We start from the raw sequence: 23287 nt of genomic DNA, 5'->3' as shown, positions 1-23287 counted from the left end.
TGCATGCTGCATTTCAGCTGCAGTGCTGTATGAGGAAAAGCTGGGGAGTTTTCTCGGAAAATAATAACCTTACCAATAATTAATCATTGCTATTTGTAGGATCCTGCTGTGCACACATTGACTGTAAATATTTCCCTGTGATAAGAGGGAGACAATTCTACAAAAGGCAGTAGCAAACTGCAACTGATTCACTAAAGCTGCTTGAACGCACAGAGCTAATCTCTGCTGCAGTTTGAGCCAAGTTTTTTTTACATTCCTGAGGTGCCATCTTCTGGTAAACTACAATAATACTGAACATGTTACTCAACAGGTTATCATTAACCTTCAACCTGAATGCTGAGCAGACTCAGAGCACTTATTCCTTCTTATTTTTATTCTGATTAAAAAAACAAAATCATGAACATGAAACATTGATGTTGCTTTATTCTCTTGCCCTGCTGAATATTTTTCAGCATTTTTTGGTTTTTATCTCACCCAACTGTGTCTGCTTGTACAATGAATGTTGGATATCACAATCTAACTTCATCTTGTCCTTATTGGCTCTCTAGTAGAACTTCTGTCATAAATCGGAAGGGTGTCAATTCATGACTCACACTGTCATCCAACCAGATACGGGCTAAACCTCCAGTGGAAAACAGAGAGTATGCCAAGCTGAGGTGGCATGCCTACTGTGATGGATATTAAAGATCCCATGACATTACTGAGGCTAAGCAAGGTGTAAAACTCTGGTTTGTATTCATTGCGAAACTGATGGAATGGCCAATAACTGTTGGCCTTGACTGTGGTGCCCAGATCCTGGAAAATTAATGAATAGTAAACACTTGAACTGATGGTTCCTTGCTGTGTACAAATTAGCTGCCACATTAGCCTACCATGATGACAATTCAAGCATAATTGATTGTAAAGTGCCTTGTCGTATAACTGTCATGTTAGGATACACTCTTCCTCTCTTTGGTCAAATCTGGCTGTGGAGCAGATGACAAAACAATGCAGAGACAATATTTTATTGATGCAACATTACATTCAAGGTACATCATTTAACAGAGAGAAAAAAATTAAAAAAATAAATAGTGCATCACACAAGTTTAAGGTGCGGTCTTACATGTACTACATAACAAAGGTACCAAGTAACAAGAGTTGCATACATCGAATCAATGTGTTGAACATTTATCAGCCCAACTACATTCCAAAGGCAGTGCAAGCTTCAGATTTGTTTTATTCATTCACATTGTGGTCAAATTCGGTTAAAAACATGATCACTTATGAATTGCATGTGTGGAAATCAACACAGGAACCTATCTCCTCAATACGTACCAAAAACAAAATACTGCAGACACTGAAAATACTCAGCAGAGTTAACATTTCAGGTCAATAACTTTTCATCAGAACTTTCCCCGTTCTGGTGAAAGAATAAACCTGAAGTGTTACCTGTTCACTTTTCACAGAATATTTCCAGCATTTGTCATTATTATTTCTTATTGCAACTGTACTGACGTCTAATGCCTCCATCAAAATGAAAGACAAGGTAATTTGGTACAAATCTATTTGTGTTTTGTTCTGCAATATTGCAGTCTCATACCCAAATCAGTTGAGGGCCTATTTCAGGTAGCATTTTGGGAGAAATTACTTTCTTTGAAAAAAAGATGTGTGAAATGGCCAGAAAAAGTAACTCATTTCACCCCACACTTTCTTTGCAGTGCAGATTTTCTTTTCCTTTTAACTGAACCTTGTGCAATATGTTAAAAATACTGGGATTCTTAAGACGTTATTTGCGGGGAGGAATTACTTGTAGCTAATTCCATTCCAGCTCCACAGTCAATTCTTTCAGTCAATAAAATTTCATTTTAAAAAACGTTCCTTAGTGGTACCCACTTTAAGCAGCTGTAGATCCAATAAAAATCACAGATGTTTACAATGTTAATGAAAATATAATCAGAAAAATAAGCTGTAGCATAAATGTAGTACAGTTATCTGCCACAGATGTACCACAGTTCTGCTGTTAGTAATCTACGTCACGTGGTACAGGGCAATTGGATGAACCCTGTCAGGTGGCTCAAGGTGCTGGGGTGCTGGCACAGGCTGCGATGGGAAACTGCATGAGATGGCTCAGAGTCTGGCGGGAAACAGCATCGAGTGGCCTGAGGCGCAATGGGAAACCACATCGGGCAATAGAGTGTGATGGGCAACTGCGTCAGGTGGCTTGGGGCGCGATGGGGAACCACGTCAATGCTCCTCCCTCCAGTTTCCTGCATCATCATCATCTACTTCAAATGCTTGCCCATTGCATCTTTAGAAGAAACAATAATTCAGCTCAATAATCCCACTGGCAAATTATTCCATGCACCAGCAACCTTGGTGCAAAGAAATATTTCCTTATTTATACTTTTTGGGTATTTGGCCCTTTCTCACCACGTTGCCAACAAGTTGAGTCCCCATCAAAACTCTTCATGATCATGGAGCAAATGAGGCAATTAATTGCACTTAATACCCTTCATCCACCGCCTTAGTACAGGACAATAAGTTGTCAGTGTTGATTGTCTGAAGGGATTACTCAATGTAGTACTGTTTCTGCATGTAGAATTTAACAAAACCAATTCTTTGGTCCTGGTTGTGCCTGGCAGCCATGCAGGTTGATATTTGGAAATGTGCATCAGATAAGACCTGTCAAATTGAAATGTAAAGGCTATGGGACAAACTTAAATCTCGACTAGTTGACTATCAAAAGATGAAAGAAACAGTTCATAAATCTGGAACAGTCAGTTGCCTGCAGCAAAACACCCACACAAACTTAGGCAGATAACACTGATGGTTTACAATCTAAAATTATGTACAATACTTACAGAAGACTATTGCAAAGTCCAATGATAAAACAATCATCGCCTTAATGAGATTTAAAACAGAAGCCAAGCATTTATACATCTCATAAACAGTGAAGTATCAGATACTTAGATATTAGTTTCCTAATTGCAGGGTCCTGGAGTGAACATTGGCCTTTCTCTTGCCCCATGAAAGGTGCTGCAAAGCAACCCACTCAAAAAAAGGTATTTTGGACATTGCATGCTTTAGAGTTTTGGAATCCTGTGGTATTATTTCTGATGACAGAGGAAACAGGTATTATTTAACAAAAAATTTTAACACCATGATGGGTGTGCCTTTAGAGAAAACAGTCACGGAAACAGGCCCCTTGACCCACTGATTCCACACCATCACCCACACGTTTACACTAATCCTATATTACTCCCATTGTTTTATTCTCATTCAAAACATTTGGCAACTTTTCCACATTAAAAACATTTACAATAATAGTTAAAAACCAAATGTAAATTATTTTAAAATGAGGCATTAAGTTAAGTTACATTCAGAAGAAGTAGAAGTAGGCCATTCAGCCTTCTTGACTGCTCTGTTATTCAATGAGGCCACGGCCACCTTGGATCCTAACTCCATATACCCACACCTTGTTACTCTGAATCTAACAAAATTCTCTCTATCTTACCCAATGTCACTAGATCAATGTTGACACTAACATTTACCCAGAACCAGGAGGTGTTGTGTCATGTTTATAAAAAAAATTCTGTGGGGTATTTAGAATGCAGAAAATTTTAAAAATTTTAAAGCAGGAAAATAGAAGATTGTGCATTTATCAACACGCACCTAGTCTAACCCAGTAATCAATTCTTCCATCTGATTTACATGCAAACCGTCAAACTACCCATCACTTTCATTTTCATCGAGTGCTTTTAATCCTGGGTCATATCCCAGCACTGTGACTTTAACCTAGGCCACTCAGTAAGCTCACCAACATCGGTGGTATGAAGTGTGTTAAAAGCACTTCCTAAAGATCCCAGTGGGCTTTATATTTGGCCGTGTTTCCTCTATTTCTTTGCCCATTAAGCAGTAGAGAAGTGCCACAGTGTAAAGACTATAAAATAAAGTTGTATTTAAAATAGAGAGACAACTGGAAATAATGATTTTAACTTTAGATAAAGTCACACCCAGCAAAGAAAAGGGAATAATTCAGCAAGTTTAAAAAAAGGGTATGTAAACTCTATAAGAGTATGTAATACTGACTGCTTGGGAAAAGTCCATTATTTACAGTGAAGAATTAATCACCCTCACAACTCATTGAATACTTGAGGTAGGTTTTAGACAGTGTGGGCCAGAGACACTGGCTTAAATGACAGCGGTTAAAGTTTCATTTCAAGTTCAGTTTGACCAGAATACAAGAATTGAGAAGGGGAGTAAATAAAACAGAAGTTTCTATTTAAATGTCCTGTACCTATTGTGGTTTTATTACATGGAAAAGTCCTTGGCAAGTTAGAACCAAACATCACCGACTTTGTCATCTCTATGCAGGCTCTCAAATCTTTTTTTTCCAAATATTTTGTAGTCATAGTACCTCCACGTACCCTCTGCAGGGCTGTGACCCCAAACATATTCTTGGCAATGCCATGGGTGATTGTAAAATAGAGTCTTTGTCCATTAAAAAAAAACTGAACACATGGAACTTATTGGCAGGGAAATCACTAAGCCTAACAGTATCAAGCTGACACACAGGTCAAGTGCAATTGTAGCTTACTGAAATTGGTTATGTATTAATTCAGTGTGATAAGTAATACTGAATCTAGGGAATTAAAAACCTTGTTGAATGCTTAATTTGCAGAGAGATTCCTTTATACTGTGCAGATTAATATATAGTTTTTGAAATGTTCAAATAAGTTCCCTTATATGATGAGATAGACTCTTGACCTCACAATCTACCTTGTTGTGACCTTGCACCTTATTGTCTACCTGCAATGCATTTCCTCTGTAGCTGTGACACTTTACTCTGTACTGTTATTGTTTTTACCTGTACTACCTCAATGCACTCTGTACTAACTCAATGTAACTGCACCATGTAACCAATTGACCTGTACGATCGGTATGCAAGACAGGTTATTCTCTGTAACTCAGTACAAGTGACAATAATAAAACAATACCAATAGTCAAGGAGAATGTCAGAGTCTGACTATAGGCACAGAACCTTGCCCATTGGGAATGGACAATGTGGTGCTCAGTGTAGATGTGCCTAAGTGCAGAGCTTCAAAATGATCTGCAATGTATTCTAAAGAGACCCGGGAACCACCCAAATGTGTGTCTCCTGGAGAAGTTAAAGACCACTATGAATCTGCAAATGGAGGGGATGGATGTAGTTGAGGAGAGGTGGAATTCCCATTCATTTCTACTTAAGTGGGTCAGTATGGGAGGATAGGATCATAATGGGGATGGTGAAGAGGTTTCTCTTTTGCCACACACTAAACATTTTGGCACTTTGATCTTTAATTTTTAAATATTTTTTAATGGCATCATAATCTTTTGCACATTAAGGTAACATGAATCAGCATGAGTAGTAAAAGGAGACGGACTCAGCAAATTGGGGAAGGGAAACTTCTCATCAGCTATTCCCTCTCAGATGCATACAGGTAGTAGCTTAGTTGTGATTAGATTGCAAATACTTCATCTTTCAATCTAATGATCACCACATGGCCACAAATCAGAAAAGGTGTGATTTTTTTTTACATACAAGTGGCCAAGCTTCTGCTACAACCTACTCATACTTCAGCTTAGTATTTTATTACCACTACATCTGCACTCCAGATGGGAGCTGATACTTCACCAATAACTGCTGAGTTCTATTCAGTGGTCGGTCACAATTCTATAATTTATTGTCATGCACTCACTAAACCAGTCATCAAGAGTGGGATCTGTATATTTAGCCTTACGAATCATAGACTTTGCAGCTGTAATTTAGGGAAGGAAAAATTATGGGCATTTTTTTCCTTCACATGTGGTCTGTGGGATTGCTATATTACCAATACTTGGCCTTTTATTGGGTTCACCAGGGAACTCAACTGATGAATGACTCAGTAATACAGATCAGAAGATTCCAATTCATGCAGTCTATGTTCGGGAGTTAATCTTCAGCAATGGCAGGGGTGTGAATGTAGTGTCAGGCCTCAACATCCTTGTATTAGGAAAAGGGGAACAACTGATCATCCTGATTCCCATCTGGAATGACTGACCATGATGGTCTCTACCACCCTGTTGTTGAACAACCTGCCACCCCTGGGAATGTGCGTGGACAAGTGGAATGTTTCAGTCTCCAAGCATCTCTGGTGCCTTTCCTCAAAAGGCAGTCAATATCTTCTGCAATGAGGTGTAAGGGAGAAAGACTGGAAAGAAAACAACAAAATGGGGTAGAAATAAAGGTCTACAATGCACACTTCTGACACACAGTAGCTGATTCAAGATACATATAATTCTTGTACTCAGGAATTCCATATGAGCAAGCAATTTTCTGATGATAAATCAGAGAAATGTTAGCTTTGGGTTCTTGGGGTTTCTGCCTCTTCAATAGCTTAGACCTTTGGAAGGACTTTGTTTCAGAGGTGAGGCATTTCAGCTCAGGGAGAAGGAGAAGACAAATTAAAATGGTCTCTGACCCAATTCTCCTCAAACTCATGTGGCACAGTTACCGTGCCCCGAAGACACCACCGATGGTCCCTTTTAAGAGGAGCCCACTGCTCAGATTTGCAATGATGGTCCAAACCATTGGGGAGTGTGTGCGCCCATGTGTGCAGGGAGGGGGTGTGCATGGGGGACAGTACCACAACCCAACCAGTTTAACTAACAGCACATATCAAAACTTTACCCCACGCAAAGTAGCTTCTGATAGAACTACTAAATGCCCTGCTTTAGGGTTAACAAATACTGTATGTGAAAATTATTTCCCAATATTTTGGGAATATTCAATACTAGAAAGTAGTATTACAGAAACATACAGAACCATAGAACATCTAGTTATTGGCAACATTCTTCAATATATTTAAAATATCTGTAACTCTCAGTGTAAACATGCTAAAATAGTCTGTAAGATCAGATCGATCTGCATTGTAAAGTATTAAATGTACATTGGTCCATCCAAATCAGTTCAGTCTGGAGTTAAAAATCACTATGAATTCACAAATGAAAAACTGGAAGTGAAATCCCCATTTATTTGTAGCTTGTACCCATCTGTTAGTGTGAGGGTACAGGACTATAATGTGGATGGTGAGTGGGTTTTTTTTGCCACACATTTAATATTTAGGCACTCACTGATTTTTTAAAAAATAAATTAAACAAACAACCACAAATAAAATCTCACAACTAAGGCAGCAGAGACAAATGAAAGGAAGTTAAAGGAAAATGTGTTTTTATAAACTATATTAAAGCATCACTAAAATGTGACCGACGATTGATGAACCTTGTTGGGGAAAAACAATTAGCGCAATTCTTTTGGCTAATTCCTGGCCTCCACAACAATGCCTTGCAGATCCCACTTGCTGTGTAACATCTTGAAGTTTGGAAGATGTGACCAACTCGTTCTCTTGAACTGTCATGCTTCAAGTGCAGGGGAACGGGAGCCAGTGCAGCAGAGAGAGGTGGGGAGGTTCCCACTCAAGCTTGGAAGGAGGAGGGTGAGTATCCATGTGCCTTCCTTGCTCCCTCAATTGCATCACTTGTTCTCTATCAGTGTCTGCACCTTGTAGACCAGCTCACGTGCAATCCTCAGAATCTGCTGGGTATCATGTCGCTCCGCCATTTCTGAGATAAAAATTCAATGGTGACACTTATTTTTCCTCTAATTATTTAACCAATTCCCTTCAAGGCTACTCTTAAATCTGCTTCCATCACCCTATATAGCAGCACCTTCCAAATCATGACCAGTTACTTGATCAAAGAGGTTGTCCAACAATCATTGACCCTTCAGTTGGAGACAAGTTTCACTTTAACTATGATTCTACTATTCTTGACATCCAAATACCCCAGCCCATCCATGTAACTATAATCCCTCATGCATGCCCTACTGTGCGCATGATAGTTGAGGCACCAATATCCATCGTAGCTCAGGAGGCCATTTGGTCCATCGAGTCTGTGCAAGCATTATGGAGGAGAAATCCAATTAGTTCCATTCTTCTTTTCTTGCCCTATAAACTTGCAAATATTTTCCCCTTTTAATGTTTATCCCATTCCCCCCAGTCGATCTGCTGCTAGGAGAGAGGTGGGAACATGGATTTAAGTTAATTAGTTGAAGGCTTAGAGGGGCTTTGAGGAAAAATTTGTTTCACAAAGGAGTAGTGGAACTCTGCCACTTGCTGGCTGGAAAAGCGTTGGGTGTCAGAAGCATTTAAAATGTACCAGGGTAAGCAGCTTAAGAGTTATAGCCAACTGAGCTATGGACTGGGGACTGGGAAGTGGGACTGTGCCAATAACTCATTGTTTGGCCACATGAATGAAGTGCCCTCATTATTTACCATAAATTTCTATGACTCTAGTCGCATAGTCCAGATCACAATGACTCACTGCTCCTCATGCTGCCTTTAGAATTTTGTTTAAACATTGTCAATCTGTGTCCACTGGTTCTTGACTCTTGTTCCAACAGGGCTTTTAAAAAACTTCTTACTTTCTCTTGGTCCTTCATGATTTCAAGCATCTCTTATCAAATGTCCTCTCAGCTTTCTCTGACCTGAGAACAATACAGCTTCTGCAATTTATCCAAACAACTGACTCCCTTATTCCTGGATTCATTCCAATATATCCTTTTGGAACCCTCTCAAAACCTTTGCCACCTTCCTGAAGTACCCTGCCCAGAACACCAGAGTGGAGTGTGGTCATCAGCTGAATACTCAGTTGTACAGAAGAAGATCAGGAAAGTATCAAACATTTCATTCATACTGAAAGAAAATATAGAGAAAGCAAAATACATAGAGGATGCCAGAAACTGAACTCACCATTGAAAAACTTTATAATGTCCGTGAAGTCCATGTTGTTATCACGAATGATCTCGCGGTAAACCTCCACTAGTGCTAAGGCAATGAAAAGGACGAAATGCTCTGAAGAGATGTACTTTGCAGCCCAGATGACCTCCCACACTGCGAAGACATCTTCATATAAGAGTTCTGTGCCAAAAGATAATTAGCAGTCATTTAAGGGATGGTCCTATTTTGAAGACATTAATAAATTATATGTTCAATTGCTAATCATAGTGAATGCACAGAAACAGGTGGAATCACTGAAAAACAATTCCTAGTTCATTAGGAAGCTGAATTTGCACAGGTGCATAACTCAACAGGTACGGATTATCCAATACTTCTGGCTATTCTTCACATCTAAACCCAGAATACAGTTAATCCAAGCCTCATCAAACTTGACATATGCACCTTTTTGCAGCAAGCACCATTGGATTGTGGGTAAAAAGAGGGAGCTCTGGTTGTTATCCCTCCCTCACGTTGTAATATTTCATTTACCTTGGATGCAAACAGTTACCTTGGTGGCTCTGGCAATGATTGTAGTTCAGTGGTAGCACTCAATCCCACGTCAACTAGTTGTGGGCTCCAAGTCTTGCACTGAATATACAAGACTTGAACTGGCCATTCAGATAAATGAGGCTTGGCTGGTGTTTATACACCACTCAGCTCTCCTCTCATCCCATCCCTTTATCCATTACCTTTTCACCCCCCCCCCTCACTCATCAACACATCCAGTTTACTTTTGAAAGTATCAAAAGTTTTTTTTTGCCTTGATTACTTCCTGTGGTAGCAAGTTCCACACATTTACCACTCTCTGAATAAGAAATTTCTCCTATATCCTCAGTGGATTCCTGGTTTTGGATTCCCTTCAAACAAAAACTTCTCTCCATTTCTATTTTGTCCAATCCATTTTAATATTAATCAATAGCAATCATAATTTAAGATATCTTTATTAGTTACATGTACATCAAAACACACAGTGAAATACATCTTTTGCATAGAGTGTTCTGGGGGCAGCCCGTAAGTGTCGCCACATTTCAGGTGCCAACATAGCATGCCCACAACTCCTAACCAGTATGACTTTTGGAATGTGGGAGGAAACCGGAGCACCCAGAGGAAACCCACACAGATACAGGGAGAACATACAAACTCCTTACAGACAGCAGCCGGAATTGAACCCAGGTTGCTGGTGCTGTAATAGCGTTACGCTGACCGCCACACTACCGTGCCTACCCTTTAAAAGGCTTCTGTCAAATCTCCTCTGGGTCTTTTCTATTCTTTAAAAAAAAATCCAGCCTATTCAATCTTCCCTGAAATCTCAAGTATATAATCTGGCTGGGACTTGTGTGATACCGAGGGAGTGCTGCAGTGGTGCAGGTGCTGTGTTTTGGTGGAGACACTGGATCAGATCGTGCTGACTATGAAACAGCTGGAGCAAGTCCTAGTCTTCTGAATATACACCACGAAAGGATGAATGCTGACTCCTCACTGCCCGAGACCAAGTCACTAACCAGACCATGCTGCAGGACTCAGTGGTATGGATGCCCAGCAGGCTCTCCACATCTGGTCTAGACAAGGGCAGGTGGCTCTGAGTAGGGGTGCTGAGCCAACACAAGCCTGCCATTAAAGCTAGGCCCAATGGCATTGATTAGAGGAGTCAGGGGATTTCTTCTGATGCAACAGACAGACGATCTACCGGAGGAACTCAGCGGGTCGAGCAGCATGTGTGTGTGGGGGTGGGGTAGTGGGTGAGGGGAGGAATTGTTGTGTATGTCGACACATTTCATCTGATGTCCTGCCATCAGCTTGCACCCAAAATTAATCATTTCTTTTATTGCTGTTTGTGGGATCTTGCTGTGCACACATTAACTGTTACAATAGTGACCGTGACTACAATTCCAAATGACTTAACTGGCTGTAAAGTGTTGCGCGGAGGCCTGAACATTTATAAATATAAGCCATCTTTTAAGCAAAAAGAGTACAGTGCCGAGGACCTTTGTGAGCAGATGATTCCATGCTAGGCAGTGCACCAACCAACTCATCCATTAGGGGATAATTATGTCCCAGTGTAGGACAATGGAAGCCGTTGCTGTGGGGTAACCTTGCACTTTGTTTACCTGCACTGCACTTTCTCTGTAGCTGCAACACGATATTCTGCATTCTGTTTTCTTTTTACTACCTCAGTGTACCTATGTATGGCATGATCTGCCTGGATGACATGCAAACAAAGTTTTACGTGACAACAATAAACCAATACCAATGGGTGACAAAGAGAATACTTGATGATGAAGAGCTCATGCCAAAAAGTACCCTGACCTTCTTTATTCATTGATGTGCTTATTAGTTACATTTATTATTTTGTTTGAAGTGGTAAAGTTTAAATTCATAGATCCTGTTGACATCTCTCCAAATCCTTTTATATTATGTTCCCCTGGAGTCAATGTTGGGGCCATTACTTTCTTGGATCCATTTTAATAACTTAGACCTGGGGTGTTGGGTTATTAATATACATCAATATTTTAAAAATTGTGCATGACACAAAACTTGGCAGCGTTGTGAATTGTGAAGGGGTTAGTAATAGATTGCAGGATATAGAGAGGTTAATGGAATGGGCAGATAAAATTTAATGCAGAGAAATGCAAGCTGATTCATTTTGGCAAGAAGAATGAGGAGAGGCATTATAAAATAAAGGATACTGTTCTCAAAGAGGAGCAGGAGCACAGGGTCCTTGGTGTACATGTATACAAATCTTTGAAAGTAGGAAGGCGAGTTTAAAAGGCAGTCAATAAGGAAAACACAATTCTGGGCTTTAACAGTATAAAACAGGAAAGTTATGCAGGAATTTATAAAGCATTGATTTGGCCTCAGCTGGAGTACTGTACTCAATTCTGATCCCCACATAATAGAAAGGATGTGAGGGCATTAGAAAATGTCCGGAGAAGATCTGAGAATGGTTCCTGGGATGAGGGACTAGGGTTACAATGATAGATTAGAAAGGCTGGGATTGTTTGCTTTGAAGAGAAGGTGAGGTGCAATTTAGTAGAAATATTTTTTAAAATATTCATTCAAGGGAATGTTGGATTGTCAGGCTGAGCCAGCATTTAATTGCCCATCCCAGGTTGCCCTTGAGAAGGTGGTGGTGAGCTGCCTTCTTGAACCTCTACAGTCCTTGAGGTGTGGGTATATCCACAACGTCATCAGGGAGAGAGTTCTAGGATCTTGATCTAGCAGCGGTGAAGGAACGGTGATATATTTCCAAGTCAGGATGGTGTGCAACTTGGAGGGCAGTTTCCAGGTGATGTTCCTCATGCTTCTGGCCTTCTAGCTGTTTGGAAGGTGCTGTCTTGGAATCTTGATGAGCTGTTGCAGTGCATCCTGTAGATGGTACAAACTGCTGCTACTGTGTGTCGGTGGTGGAGTGAGTGAATGGTTGTGGATGGGGTGCCTATCAAATAGGCTGCTGTGTCCCATATGATGCTGAGCTTCTTGAGTGCTTTTGAAGCTGCACTCATCCAGGCAAGTGGAGGGTGCTCCATCACACTCCTGACTTGAGCCTTTTAGCTGGTGGACAGGCTTTGGGGACTTAGGACATGATTTACTCGCCACTGACCTGCTCTTGCAGCCACATTGTGTATAATGGCTATTCCATTCACTTTCTGGTCAATGGTAACCCCCAGGATATTGATAGTATATAAAATGATGGTGGATCCTGAGAGAGTAGATAGTGGGAGGCTGCTACCTTTGGTGAAGGGGTTGAGGACCAGAGGTCACAGACATAAAATAAAAGGGAATAGCATTAAGAGTGACATGAAGATTTTTTTTAATTGCAGTGTGTGGATAGAGTTTGGAATGCACTGTCTGCAACCATGGTCGATGTGGGTTCCACTGTGACCTTCACAAGGGAATTGGGTGAATACAGGGTGAAGAAAATGTTTCAATGTTTTGGAGAAGGGTTGGAACTACAGCATTGTTCTTGTGGAGACCTGGCGCTGACATGGACCAAGTGATCTAACCACTCTATGATCCCATCTTAATGTGCACTCCACTGCTAATAATGTGCTTAATCTATTCCTCTTTCCTTACCCTCAATGGTTCCCTTATGCCTTTATTCATCCATAGTCTCATTAGTGTTTAATATTTGGGGGTGAGTTGTGTAAGCAAGTTCCCCAGCATAACAATTGGAATCAGAGTGCAGTCATGGAATCACCGGTGAAGGGCTGTCAGCAAGTTTGGGAATTCCATTTTACTGCATGGACATGTGGAAATCTGGAACTTGCTGGCACTTATAGGGGGAAAATGCTAGATTTTCCTGTGTGGAACTGCCAGCATTTGCCCTCAAAATCCAGTCCAATTAATGAGCCTCATTAGTCTATTGTGAAAATGGTACAACCAGCTCCACAAAATGAAGCAACACCAACACTCCACGTTTCCCTCTAAGCCGAGCACATTCTTGACTTGGACAACTCCATTGTCACCAAGTCAGAAAAGCTTAGAATTCCTTCAGCAACACATTGTGAAAGCACTATCTTTAAAGAATGCAGGGATGTGAAGGAATGGCCATTATCACCTTTTTAGGGCATTGGATAAGCCTTGCCATCATCTCCTAAAATTTGAGTGCAAATGATTACACAAAGGTGAAGTGAAATGTTTCCTACATAAACTGCCTCAATCTTTTGGCTGGTGGAAGGCCAATGATTGAATTGCCATCTAAAGGCAGAGGGTAAAAAAGCTCCTATGTATTTGTTGAACTATTCATTAATAACTGAGAACTCATCAGTTTACCTCTTTTGAAATCCAGGAGGAACCAGCGGTAGCAGAAGTAGAAATGGGTGTAATCTCCATTCTGGTGCATCAGCTCAAAGAGCTCGGAGTCCAAAATCTGAAGAAAATACTTAAACTCATTAGAAATAAGATAGAGGGCAAGGTCACGTTACTAGACAAGTAACCTAGAGGCTTGCACTAATTATAACGTTTATAAGGCTGTAAGAGAGTGATATATCGATGGCCTCATGTTGTGCTTGTCACCACAAATTTGAAACATTTTCTCTGTATCCACTCTATCAGAACCTTTCAGCACTTTAAAGACTCTGTAAGGGCACCCCTTATCCTTGTGTTCTCAAGAGAAAAGAGACATCTGTTCATCCTTCCTTGACATATATTAACACACACCCCCCCCCACCCCCCCAACATTTCTGATACCACCCATGTAAATCTTCACTGCACCCTCTCTAGTTCCTCCACCTTCTGTTGTAATACAGCCACAAGAACTCAACTGTTGCACGAGTCCTTCTAGTTCACGTCAGGAACTCTTACCTAGTCTGACCCATATCGGATTCCAAAAGTAGAGCAACATAGTTGACTCTTATTATCCTGAAATTGGATCACATTTTAAGCAAGTTAAGCGGGAAGTTAAGGACCAGGCATCAACCACTATTCCCCTATTATTCTTGAATTGGATAATAAGGGATCAAGGGTGCTGGCTATAAAGTCAAACTGACAACTCAGGTCATTTTATACTGAAGCACTATCAATCAGCAATGTAAAACGAGTTGGCACTGCTGCATCCAAAGGTCTGGAGGTCCAGCTGGAGAACATACACACCCCGGCAACACAAGCATTGTCACGATATAATCCACCTTCAGCGAACCAGCCAAGTACTTTGCAACCAAAGCAGGGTTGAAATACAAAGGAGAGGATAGTGTTTGGTTATTGGGTATACTACTTTGATTAAGTTTTAAAGGCAACACAGCTGACATTCAGACACAATTAGAAACATTTGCAATAGAGAGAGAGGTCATAATCCCAAACTGGGAAGATCCCAACAGCTTTGTATCCTGGTATTTCAATTTGTTTCCCTCCTGTGCCAATTTTCCTTTACCTTCTATTAAGATTACCAGCTTCTTGTTGGGGCACAGTTGGCTGACGCTCTTTTAACCTTTTCTTGGTTACCATTGTTTATGATTTTAAATATTTGGTCTCAAAATCTGGATGATGTTGTCAAAGCCACCTTTTATGACCATCCTTGGCTACCTCAGGTGGAACGTTGAACTGCTCCAACCTTCATAGCGGTATTGTTCCTATCATTGTTTTAGGTAAAGAACCCTAGAATGGCAATCCAGCCACATAAACAGATTCACTCAAAGGCCAACATAGCACTTCTGATCTAGAATCACCCAGGGAAGGATTTGTTGAAGTATAATTGGTAAATTACTACAGTGAAGCTTGGATAGGCAACAGCCACTATGGGATTCTGGTGAACGTTGAAACCTGGTTGAGTGGCGCCGCAACAAGATCTCTCGCTCAATATCAGTAAAACTAAAGAACCGATTGTTGTCTTCAGGAAGGGGAAGGAGGGTAAACACGCACTTGTCTACATTGGTGGATCACCAGTGAAGAGGGTCAGCAGCCTTAAACTCCTGGGCGTTAGCATATCAGATGACCTGCCCTGGGCCCAGCACATAGATGCAATCATAAGGAAGGCGCGCCAGCATCTCTACTTTCCTAGTAGGTTAAGGAGGTTTGGCACGTCACTGAATACTCTAGCAAACTTCTGCAGGTGTACTGTTGAAAGTATCCTGACTGGTTGCATCATGGTCTGGTACGGCAAGAAGCTGCAGAAAGTAGTGGACTCTGCCCAATACATCACGGGTACATCCCTCCCCATCACTGGAAGAATTTACATGAGGCAGTGCCTCAAGAAGGCAACATCCATCATCAAAGATCCCGACTATCCGGGCCATGCCATTGTCTTGCAGCTACCTTTGGGCAGGAGGTACAGCAGCCTGAAGTCCCACACCACCAGGTTCATGAACAGCTACTTCCCTTCAACCATTTGATTCTTAAACCAACCTGCACAACCCTAGTCACTACCTCAGTGCAGCAACACTATGACCACTTTGCACTACATTGGACTTCTTTTTAAATTGTGTTCTTTCTTGTAAAATTTTGTATAATTTGTTTAATTTACGTTTCTTGTGAACGTTGTGTATCTGATGCTATGTGCCTGTGATGCTGCTGCAAGTAAGTTTTTCATTACACCTGTGCACACATGTACTTGTGCATGTGACAGTAAACTCAACTTTGCCTTTGAATATTGACGACATGGCAACCATCAGTCTGAAGTTGGAGCACTGGTTAAACTCAGTGATGGCAGACTGTTGACACTGCCTGCTGCATGGAAATGATTATCTATCCCAGCTTAAGTATTGCAATATCTCTGAACATCAGCTAACAGAAAGCAGCAGATCAAATCTGGAATCTTCTTCGTCTGTTTTACAAGCTATTCACTGGATTAAGTATAAGAGAAGTAAGTAACTCATTTATAAAGTTCATTGTTTATTCATCAATTGTATCATCTAGTGGTGGAGGAGTGAGAAAGCTAACTCCTGCCCTGAAAGATTCCATGGAATTGCAGTGCCCAAATCAACTAGGCCAACTTTATTCCCATATCCCATTACCTGTATTAAGGATCTCATGTTGGCAAAGTGAGTATCCATGGCACATCCGTTTGGGAAGTTCTGATTCATCCTCTTCATGAGCTGAGAGAAGCAGCTGTAAGCCAGGGGCTCTAAACAAAAAACAGGACACAAGACAGCAAATTGTAACAAAACAGATGCAAAGTGCAGCACTCTGTTGCCTCAGAGCCATTCTACTGCCTGATCCAGTCCCTTGGCATCATGAGACAGGTGCATCACAGAGCCTCATGGCTGCACATAATATGTATATTTTAATTTGTTTTAACTTGCTTCGAGTTTATTGGAACCAAACAGCTCAATGTTCCAATTTAAAATTAACTTCACAGAAGTCACTTAAGAAATCAACTAAGTATGAACTTGGAATGCAACTTGGAGCAAGTTTATTGGGTTCCAAGGGCTGGATTTGCCAGGATTGGGGTCTCCTGTGGGCTATGGCCTACAGTTTGGATTGCTCTGTACAGATTAAACAAAGAACAATTTCATCTAACAGCTCTTTTTGCAACCTTAGGATATCTCAAAGCCCATTATAGCCAATGAAGTACTTTTGAAATGTGGCTACAGCTGTAATGCAGCAGCTAATTGCCCAATACCAAGCTGCCAAAAACAACAATAAGAAACATGACCAGATATGTTAGTGACTGTAGTGGCTATCAGGTTCTCTGGTGTTTCTGCAAGTACCTCAGAGACTAGGCTGTGATAACAGAACATCCTTTATTGAAGGCAGCCTTTCTCAAGCTGAACAGCAGTGTATAGTACAACAATGTATCAAAGGCACACAGGTATGCTAACACTCATATATACTCACACTACTTCCCTTTTAAACATAATAAGTAAGCATAAGATCCTCACAACAATTGTACAATTTATAATAAAAATAAACTATTTAGAGAGTAATAAACTTAACCAAGTGTAACCTCAGTCGGTCTCTTTTCACAACTGCAATACTCTTCATTTATTTAACTTTACTTAACAACTTTGAAATGTCCACTTCCGGTATTAGAGATTCCAATAAATTACCTCTTCATGTAGGTTTCATACACATTTGGTTAAGCTCCCTGCTCTATAATTGTTGCATTAGATAGTTGATGCAAAATTTAATCTCTTTGAGGCTCACGAATCTTTGGAACTCTCTCCTCAAAGGATGGTAGAAGCAGAGGCTTTGAATATCTTTAAGGCAGTGGTAGATAGACTCTTGATAAATAAGGGGATGAAGGTTAATAAGTGAAATAAGGGGACCAAACAAACTACTTCTGCCTCTAATTATATGTTTGCATAACTATCTCCATAACTTTGAAACATGTTGTACTTTTCCAGTTTCTCTCCCCACAGATGCTGCCTGACCTGCTGAGTGTTCCCAGTATTTTCTATATCTTGTTTCAGATTCCCACCATCTGTACGTTAAGATGGACTCTTGACCTCACAGTCTACCTTGTTATGACCTTGCACCTTATCGTCTACTTGCACTGTATTTTCTCTGTAACACTTTATTCTGCACTGTGTTACTGTTTCACTTGTACTACCTCAATGTACTGTTGTAATGAATTGATCTGTATGAATGGTATGCAAGACAAGTTTTTCACTGCATCTTGATACATGTGACATTAATAAACCAATTTACCAATTTATTTGCTGGAGGAACTCAGCAGGTCAGGCAGCTTCAGAAGGGTCTCAACCTGAAACGTCGACTGTTTATTTCCCTCCATAGATGCTGCCTGACCTGCTGAGTTCCTCCAGCATTTTGTACGTGTAGTACCAGATTCCAGCATCTGCAGAATATCTTATGTTGCCAATTTATTCACTAATTTTCAATCCAATTACTGATCAGACGTGTTCAGGAGGTAACTTGAATGGTGGGAATCATGGTCTATGTTCTCTTTAAATTTTCTTCATTTAGTCACGGTGTGTTTTGCTGCACAAACCTCTGTCATCAACTTCCTCTGCATCCTGGCTTCATACTGTAGACTAATTTCCAGTTCTGAGTCTACCATACAGTTCCCATTCCAGAGTCTTGGTTGGCTCTAGACTGCTCCTGCCAATAACTTGAGACTATTTGCAGCATCTCTGTTTCTTTCCCCAACTAATGCTGTACATGATCATGTCTATCAGAACTTGCCATCTTAGGAGCAGTAAATATTTTTGTACCTCGCTGTGTGCTCGTCCATGACAAAGAGAATCACGGGCTGACCCTCCACATCTCCACCCTGGGCTCTGTTCCAATTGTCCTGTTGCATTTCAAATCCAGTAAATGAACACTGAGATTCCAGATCAACTTGAGAGCCAGGAATTCCAAGGTCTATTTCTTTAGCATATTCCCTTGAATGTTAAGTCCACTGTACAAACCCATTTAACTTGAATTCACTCAAACACATCGGATTGAAATGTTCCTTTGAAGTCTGCACTAGATCCTCATGATACGTTAAGGGCAGCTTGGGGTTCAGTAGACTCAATATCTCATGTCTCTAGCTCTTTGACCAGCAGCAATATCACCTTCCTCTCATATGTCATCAACTCCTCTGTTCTGTTTCTTTCTCCATGACCCCAATGTTATTTGCCTTGAAGAACAGCTCTACACAGCCCATATACACAGCGAGAGGCTGAATCTACTTGTACTTAGTGAGCATCCTGACATTTCACACGTTCACTTGCTACCATCCTCTTTTACTCAGAAAACAGAGTTGTGTAGTTTCACTATACTGCATGTTCATCTCCTGTTCTCTTCACAAGTAGCAACATCCCATTCTGTTTGCCAATGCAGTGTCTGTCCATTTTGTTGGTATGCTTTCACACAGATTGGGCAGAGTTAACAGAAGAGCATCCTACGTTGAAGGCAGCCATTCGAAATCTCAAACTAAAATTCACTGTCTGGTACAACAGTGAATCAAGGTCATACCACATGGTACATTCAGTTCTTTAAGGTACACTAACACTCTTATGTACTACAATGATGTTGGTTTAAGGATAATCATTGCCAGTTGGGCCTCAACTTGACATGTCATCTGAAGGGTGAAACATCTGATAGTGAAGCAATCTCTTACTAGTGCACTGGAAGTATCAGCTCACATCACGTACTCAAATATGGTATAAATGACTTCCTGAGTTAATGAAATATAACAAGATATCTGCTTACCCCCAAACCCCAATACCAGCTGGAGATTGACTGTCTTGCAATCATGTGGTGCTCTGATAAAATTTTTTGATTTTTCTTTTAATATGACAACCAACTTTGTAATGACTTCCAGAAATCCTTTTGAGGAATGTTTCATTATATCAGTTATACATCCTTAGAACCAGTTGTTCTGTTCTTAATAAGCTGTATAAAAATTTACACTTACAACTTCAAGTTGGATGTTTAGACTACTGCTCAATGAAACTTTAAGACTGGGGTGAATTATGGCTCCCAGAATCAAACAAAATCCATGACACAGTTGGTCCTCATCCTGACTCCGTGAGCGAGGGGAAGCGAGAGCGAGATCCAGAATCCCACCAATCTTTGGGCGGAAAAAAAATCTTCTATATTCAAGCTGTGCTGTTATTTGTTAAGTGGGTTACTTACCATTGTCCAGGATAACCATTAGTGGTGCCAAGAGGTCACACATCCCCTGAACATAGCCTACATCCAGGTGCTCCCACACGTAGCTGCAAGGCAAAGACAAGTGTACAGTTAGCATTGTCAAACAGCAGCAGCCCATTGGACACATATCCAGTACCTGGTGGAGAAATGAATTCAGATCCATACCTGCACATTATACTTTTTAGTCTTTCAAGGTTGATTGTAGTAAAATACCAGTAATTTCTATCACAACGTTGTACATCCTTATCAATCCGGTGCCAATTTAATGAGACGGCATCCATCAGTTCTGTCTATGAGATATGGAATATTCAAACGGTGTTCAATGATTATTGATATGACACAGTAGGCAAATCAATTCAAACACAGAACTCCAATACAGCATTCTCATTACTGGCAGTTCTAATTTCATGTTACGTGGGGTTGTTTTGAAGTCAGACTGTTGTACAAACTTGGAATTAACCAGTCTTTCTTCTCAAACCAAGAACAAAAATTGATAAAACACACCACAATGAATAATTAATTCATTAAGCTGAATGGAATTGGTTCAAATGGTTGGTGTTATGCAAATCCCTAACCCATGAGACTGGATCGCTTCCTGATGCATCTGTTTCGGAACACTGTCACCCTGTTGCGGAAGTGCGAAAGCCAACTAACCAGTAGCAAGAGAAAACCTAAAGAGTTCTAGAGAGATGGAAAAGATATGGACAAATTGCACATCAGTCTTAAAAATGAAGACCAAATCTCTGAATACTACAATGATGTCTTAAATAAGAAGTGAATTATGGCAGAATCACATTAATACATTGATGAGATGCCAAAGACCTTGAAGATAGTAGAAAAAAGCATGACAAATTCAATGACTTAGAGAAAGGATGGATAAAAGATGATGGAGCAAGTCAATGCAAGCAATTATTCCGATACAGCATGGGAAAGAGTTAATATCCAATGAAACACATGAATAAGACAGCAAAGACCGGTTAAGTAAAAAATGGGAAGACACAACAAAATAGTGCCCAAGAAGGTTGAACATAGAGGTGGCGAAATAAGTGCAGCAGGGGTGGAGCATGCTGTCACTTCAAGAAACAATGCAAGATGAACATGATGATGAGAAAGCAATGGATAAGTTCAGAGTAAAGGAAAACACACCATGGAATAATGCTAGCTTACAGAAATGACAGTAAGATACACAATCCCATTATTCACTCTGAAAGCTCAAATGCACAAGAACGAATAGAGAATGAGATGTGCTTATGTTCAGCCCAATAAAATTAACCAGATTGTTAATGCTTTTCTGCTCAGTTCACTGAAATGGAAATTAAAACCACAAAAAGGGAAGAACCTTATTCCCTTATGCTGGATGCAAGTTTACAAGAAAAAATGATGCAGAATGTCTTGTTTATTATCTCTTAGAATTAGGGCCCACTGACCGTGTATGTCATAGTTGGTAAAGGTGAGTTGTCCTTTTCAGACATTATCAAGTCTAACTGAGTACATAGCTGCTCTTCAGACAACGAATCCTGGGCTTCAGCCTGTTGAAGGACACTTGTCCTTCCAGAACCAGACTCACTAACGTCATGAGCTTGTTCTGCAACCCCGCCCAATTCAGTTTTATCTTCTTCCTCCAGTACACCTTCTTCCATGCACAAACTTTGATCATCAGTACTTGACAGGATTCGGGAATGCCCCGAGGCGACAGAATAATTTCTTGAAGAAGGCAGCCCAGAATCAGGAGAGTCAAACTCTATCGATGGTCTCTCTTCAACTGCTACAGTTGGAGTGTCAACGTTCACTACTGTTGTCGCATCATCCACCATCTTAAAGGCTTTTTCTCCCTGGTCTCCTTCATCAACAGAAATGAAGACCTAAATAAGATATTAAAGGAAGTGGCATTGTAAAACTAACGAAGAGCTCATGTTAACAATGCAGAGAAGCAAGTTTTATGGAAACTCCTTTAGCAGAACATCTCAAAGTATTTATAAAGAGAAAAAAGTGCAAAAAAAAACCTCACATTGTTTATCCAGCTAGAAATTACCTAGAAGGGCTTTGTGCAGTCTTGTGAAGCATCTATAACTGAAATGCCTTGGTTTTCAACAAATGATACATTTCAGATAGCCAATGTTGATGGTTTTTTTTTTGTTAGAAAAGGGAAAGAATCCTTGCTCCACAATGACAGGTTGTGTCAACCTGATTTCAACAGTGTAACGTGGTGGTCATTCAGTTATTGACTGGGCCTCAGGGTGGTAGAAACCTACATGAGGCAGGCACTTGACTAAAGAATCCACCATAGAGAATCAGGTGAGATTCAATCCTTGATTGCCAAGTATGTTATTCAGAACCACTTCAATTCAAAAGCAACTCCCTTACCTCTTTGTCCCACGTCCCTGGGGGGACAACATTGAAAGCATTAGAAAAGGAGAGTTATAGAGTCATGGAGGATTGTCAGGTGCATAGTCAGGGAAGGCCAGAAGTTGAAACATTGGGTAAACTGTCAGTAAAGAATGACGACTGTGTTGTAGAGAGTGGGAAAAGGCCGAGAGCGGAGGGATGCAAAAGGGGAAAGAGGGGTGAAGCAGAGTGAAAACCTGCTCTATTCTACTCAACCACATTGCATTAGGTTAAATTCTACACTGCGATGGTACCGAGCAGAAGATACATGACCACATGGATAATGCACCAGTTCATGAATTCTCGGAAAGCTAGAGAAAGTTATTAAAGAGGCTCCTGAGCAAAACTGCACTGGCAGTCAAGCCAAAGATTTTAACACCTGATATATAAAGATTCACATTTGCTCAGCATCTTTCACAACCTCTTGACATTTTAAATTGCTTCATGACCAATAAAGTAGGTTTTAAGTGCAGTCACTGTTGATCACTGCAATAGTGTAGTATCTTTTTCCAAAATAAAAAACCGTTACCAATCAAATGGTTTTATCTGCATTTTTCCCCATGTTCCCACCCTGCCCTTTCCCCAGGAAAAATGCAAAAAAACTGCAGCTGCTGGAAATCTGGGGGAGAAAAAAGAAATTGCTGAAAATACGCAGCAGGTCAAGCACTTCCCTGGCAGGTTAACGCTGTTGCTTCCTGACCTGCTGAGTACTTCCAGCATTTTCTGTTTTTACTACAATGATAAGGCCATGCATGCACATCCTGCCACAGTCAAGCTGTGAAATTCAATTCAATGAGCCAGAACACGTTGAAAAAAAAATCACTATAGCTCCTTGGCAAACTGCTGACTTTTCTTCACGCAGTTCCACCAAGCTCAGGATTTCTGGATGAATGCAGAAGTCCCATATTTGCTGACTGCTCTACACTGGGGTTTTCCCCAATTGTGCTCCAACACTGGTTACCTCATGGAGCTCAGGAATGGAGCGCAGACCTGATGCAATATCTCAGCAGTTATTCAGGGGAAGCTGCTTG

At 40.6% G+C, this 23287-nt stretch overlaps 1 protein-coding gene across 1 annotated transcript in view; it reads right to left on the bottom strand.

Moving 5' to 3' along the window:
- Positions 1 to 1055: 1055 nt before the first annotated feature.
- sgsm2 (small G protein signaling modulator 2) overlaps positions 1056 to 23287 on the bottom strand; it is a 184611-nt gene continuing 162379 nt past the window's right edge. Inside the window, exons 18-24 of the mRNA XM_052035214.1 lie at positions 21299 to 21733; positions 20037 to 20161; positions 19854 to 19936; positions 16283 to 16392; positions 13608 to 13704; positions 8808 to 8975; positions 1056 to 7620 (exon numbers count right to left, since the gene is read on the bottom strand). Coding sequence (XP_051891174.1) covers positions 7532 to 7620; positions 8808 to 8975; positions 13608 to 13704; positions 16283 to 16392; positions 19854 to 19936; positions 20037 to 20161; positions 21299 to 21733 — 1107 coding nt within the window. The 3' untranslated portion in view covers positions 1056 to 7531. The remainder of the gene's footprint in view (positions 7621 to 8807; positions 8976 to 13607; positions 13705 to 16282; positions 16393 to 19853; positions 19937 to 20036; positions 20162 to 21298; positions 21734 to 23287) is intronic.

Source organism: Pristis pectinata, chromosome 21 (assembly GCF_009764475.1).
Source record: "Pristis pectinata isolate sPriPec2 chromosome 21, sPriPec2.1.pri, whole genome shotgun sequence".
Lineage (NCBI taxonomy): Eukaryota > Metazoa > Chordata > Chondrichthyes > Rhinopristiformes > Pristidae > Pristis > Pristis pectinata.
Note: the sequence above shows the minus strand (reverse complement) of the source record. Positions and strands in the feature narration are given on the sequence as shown.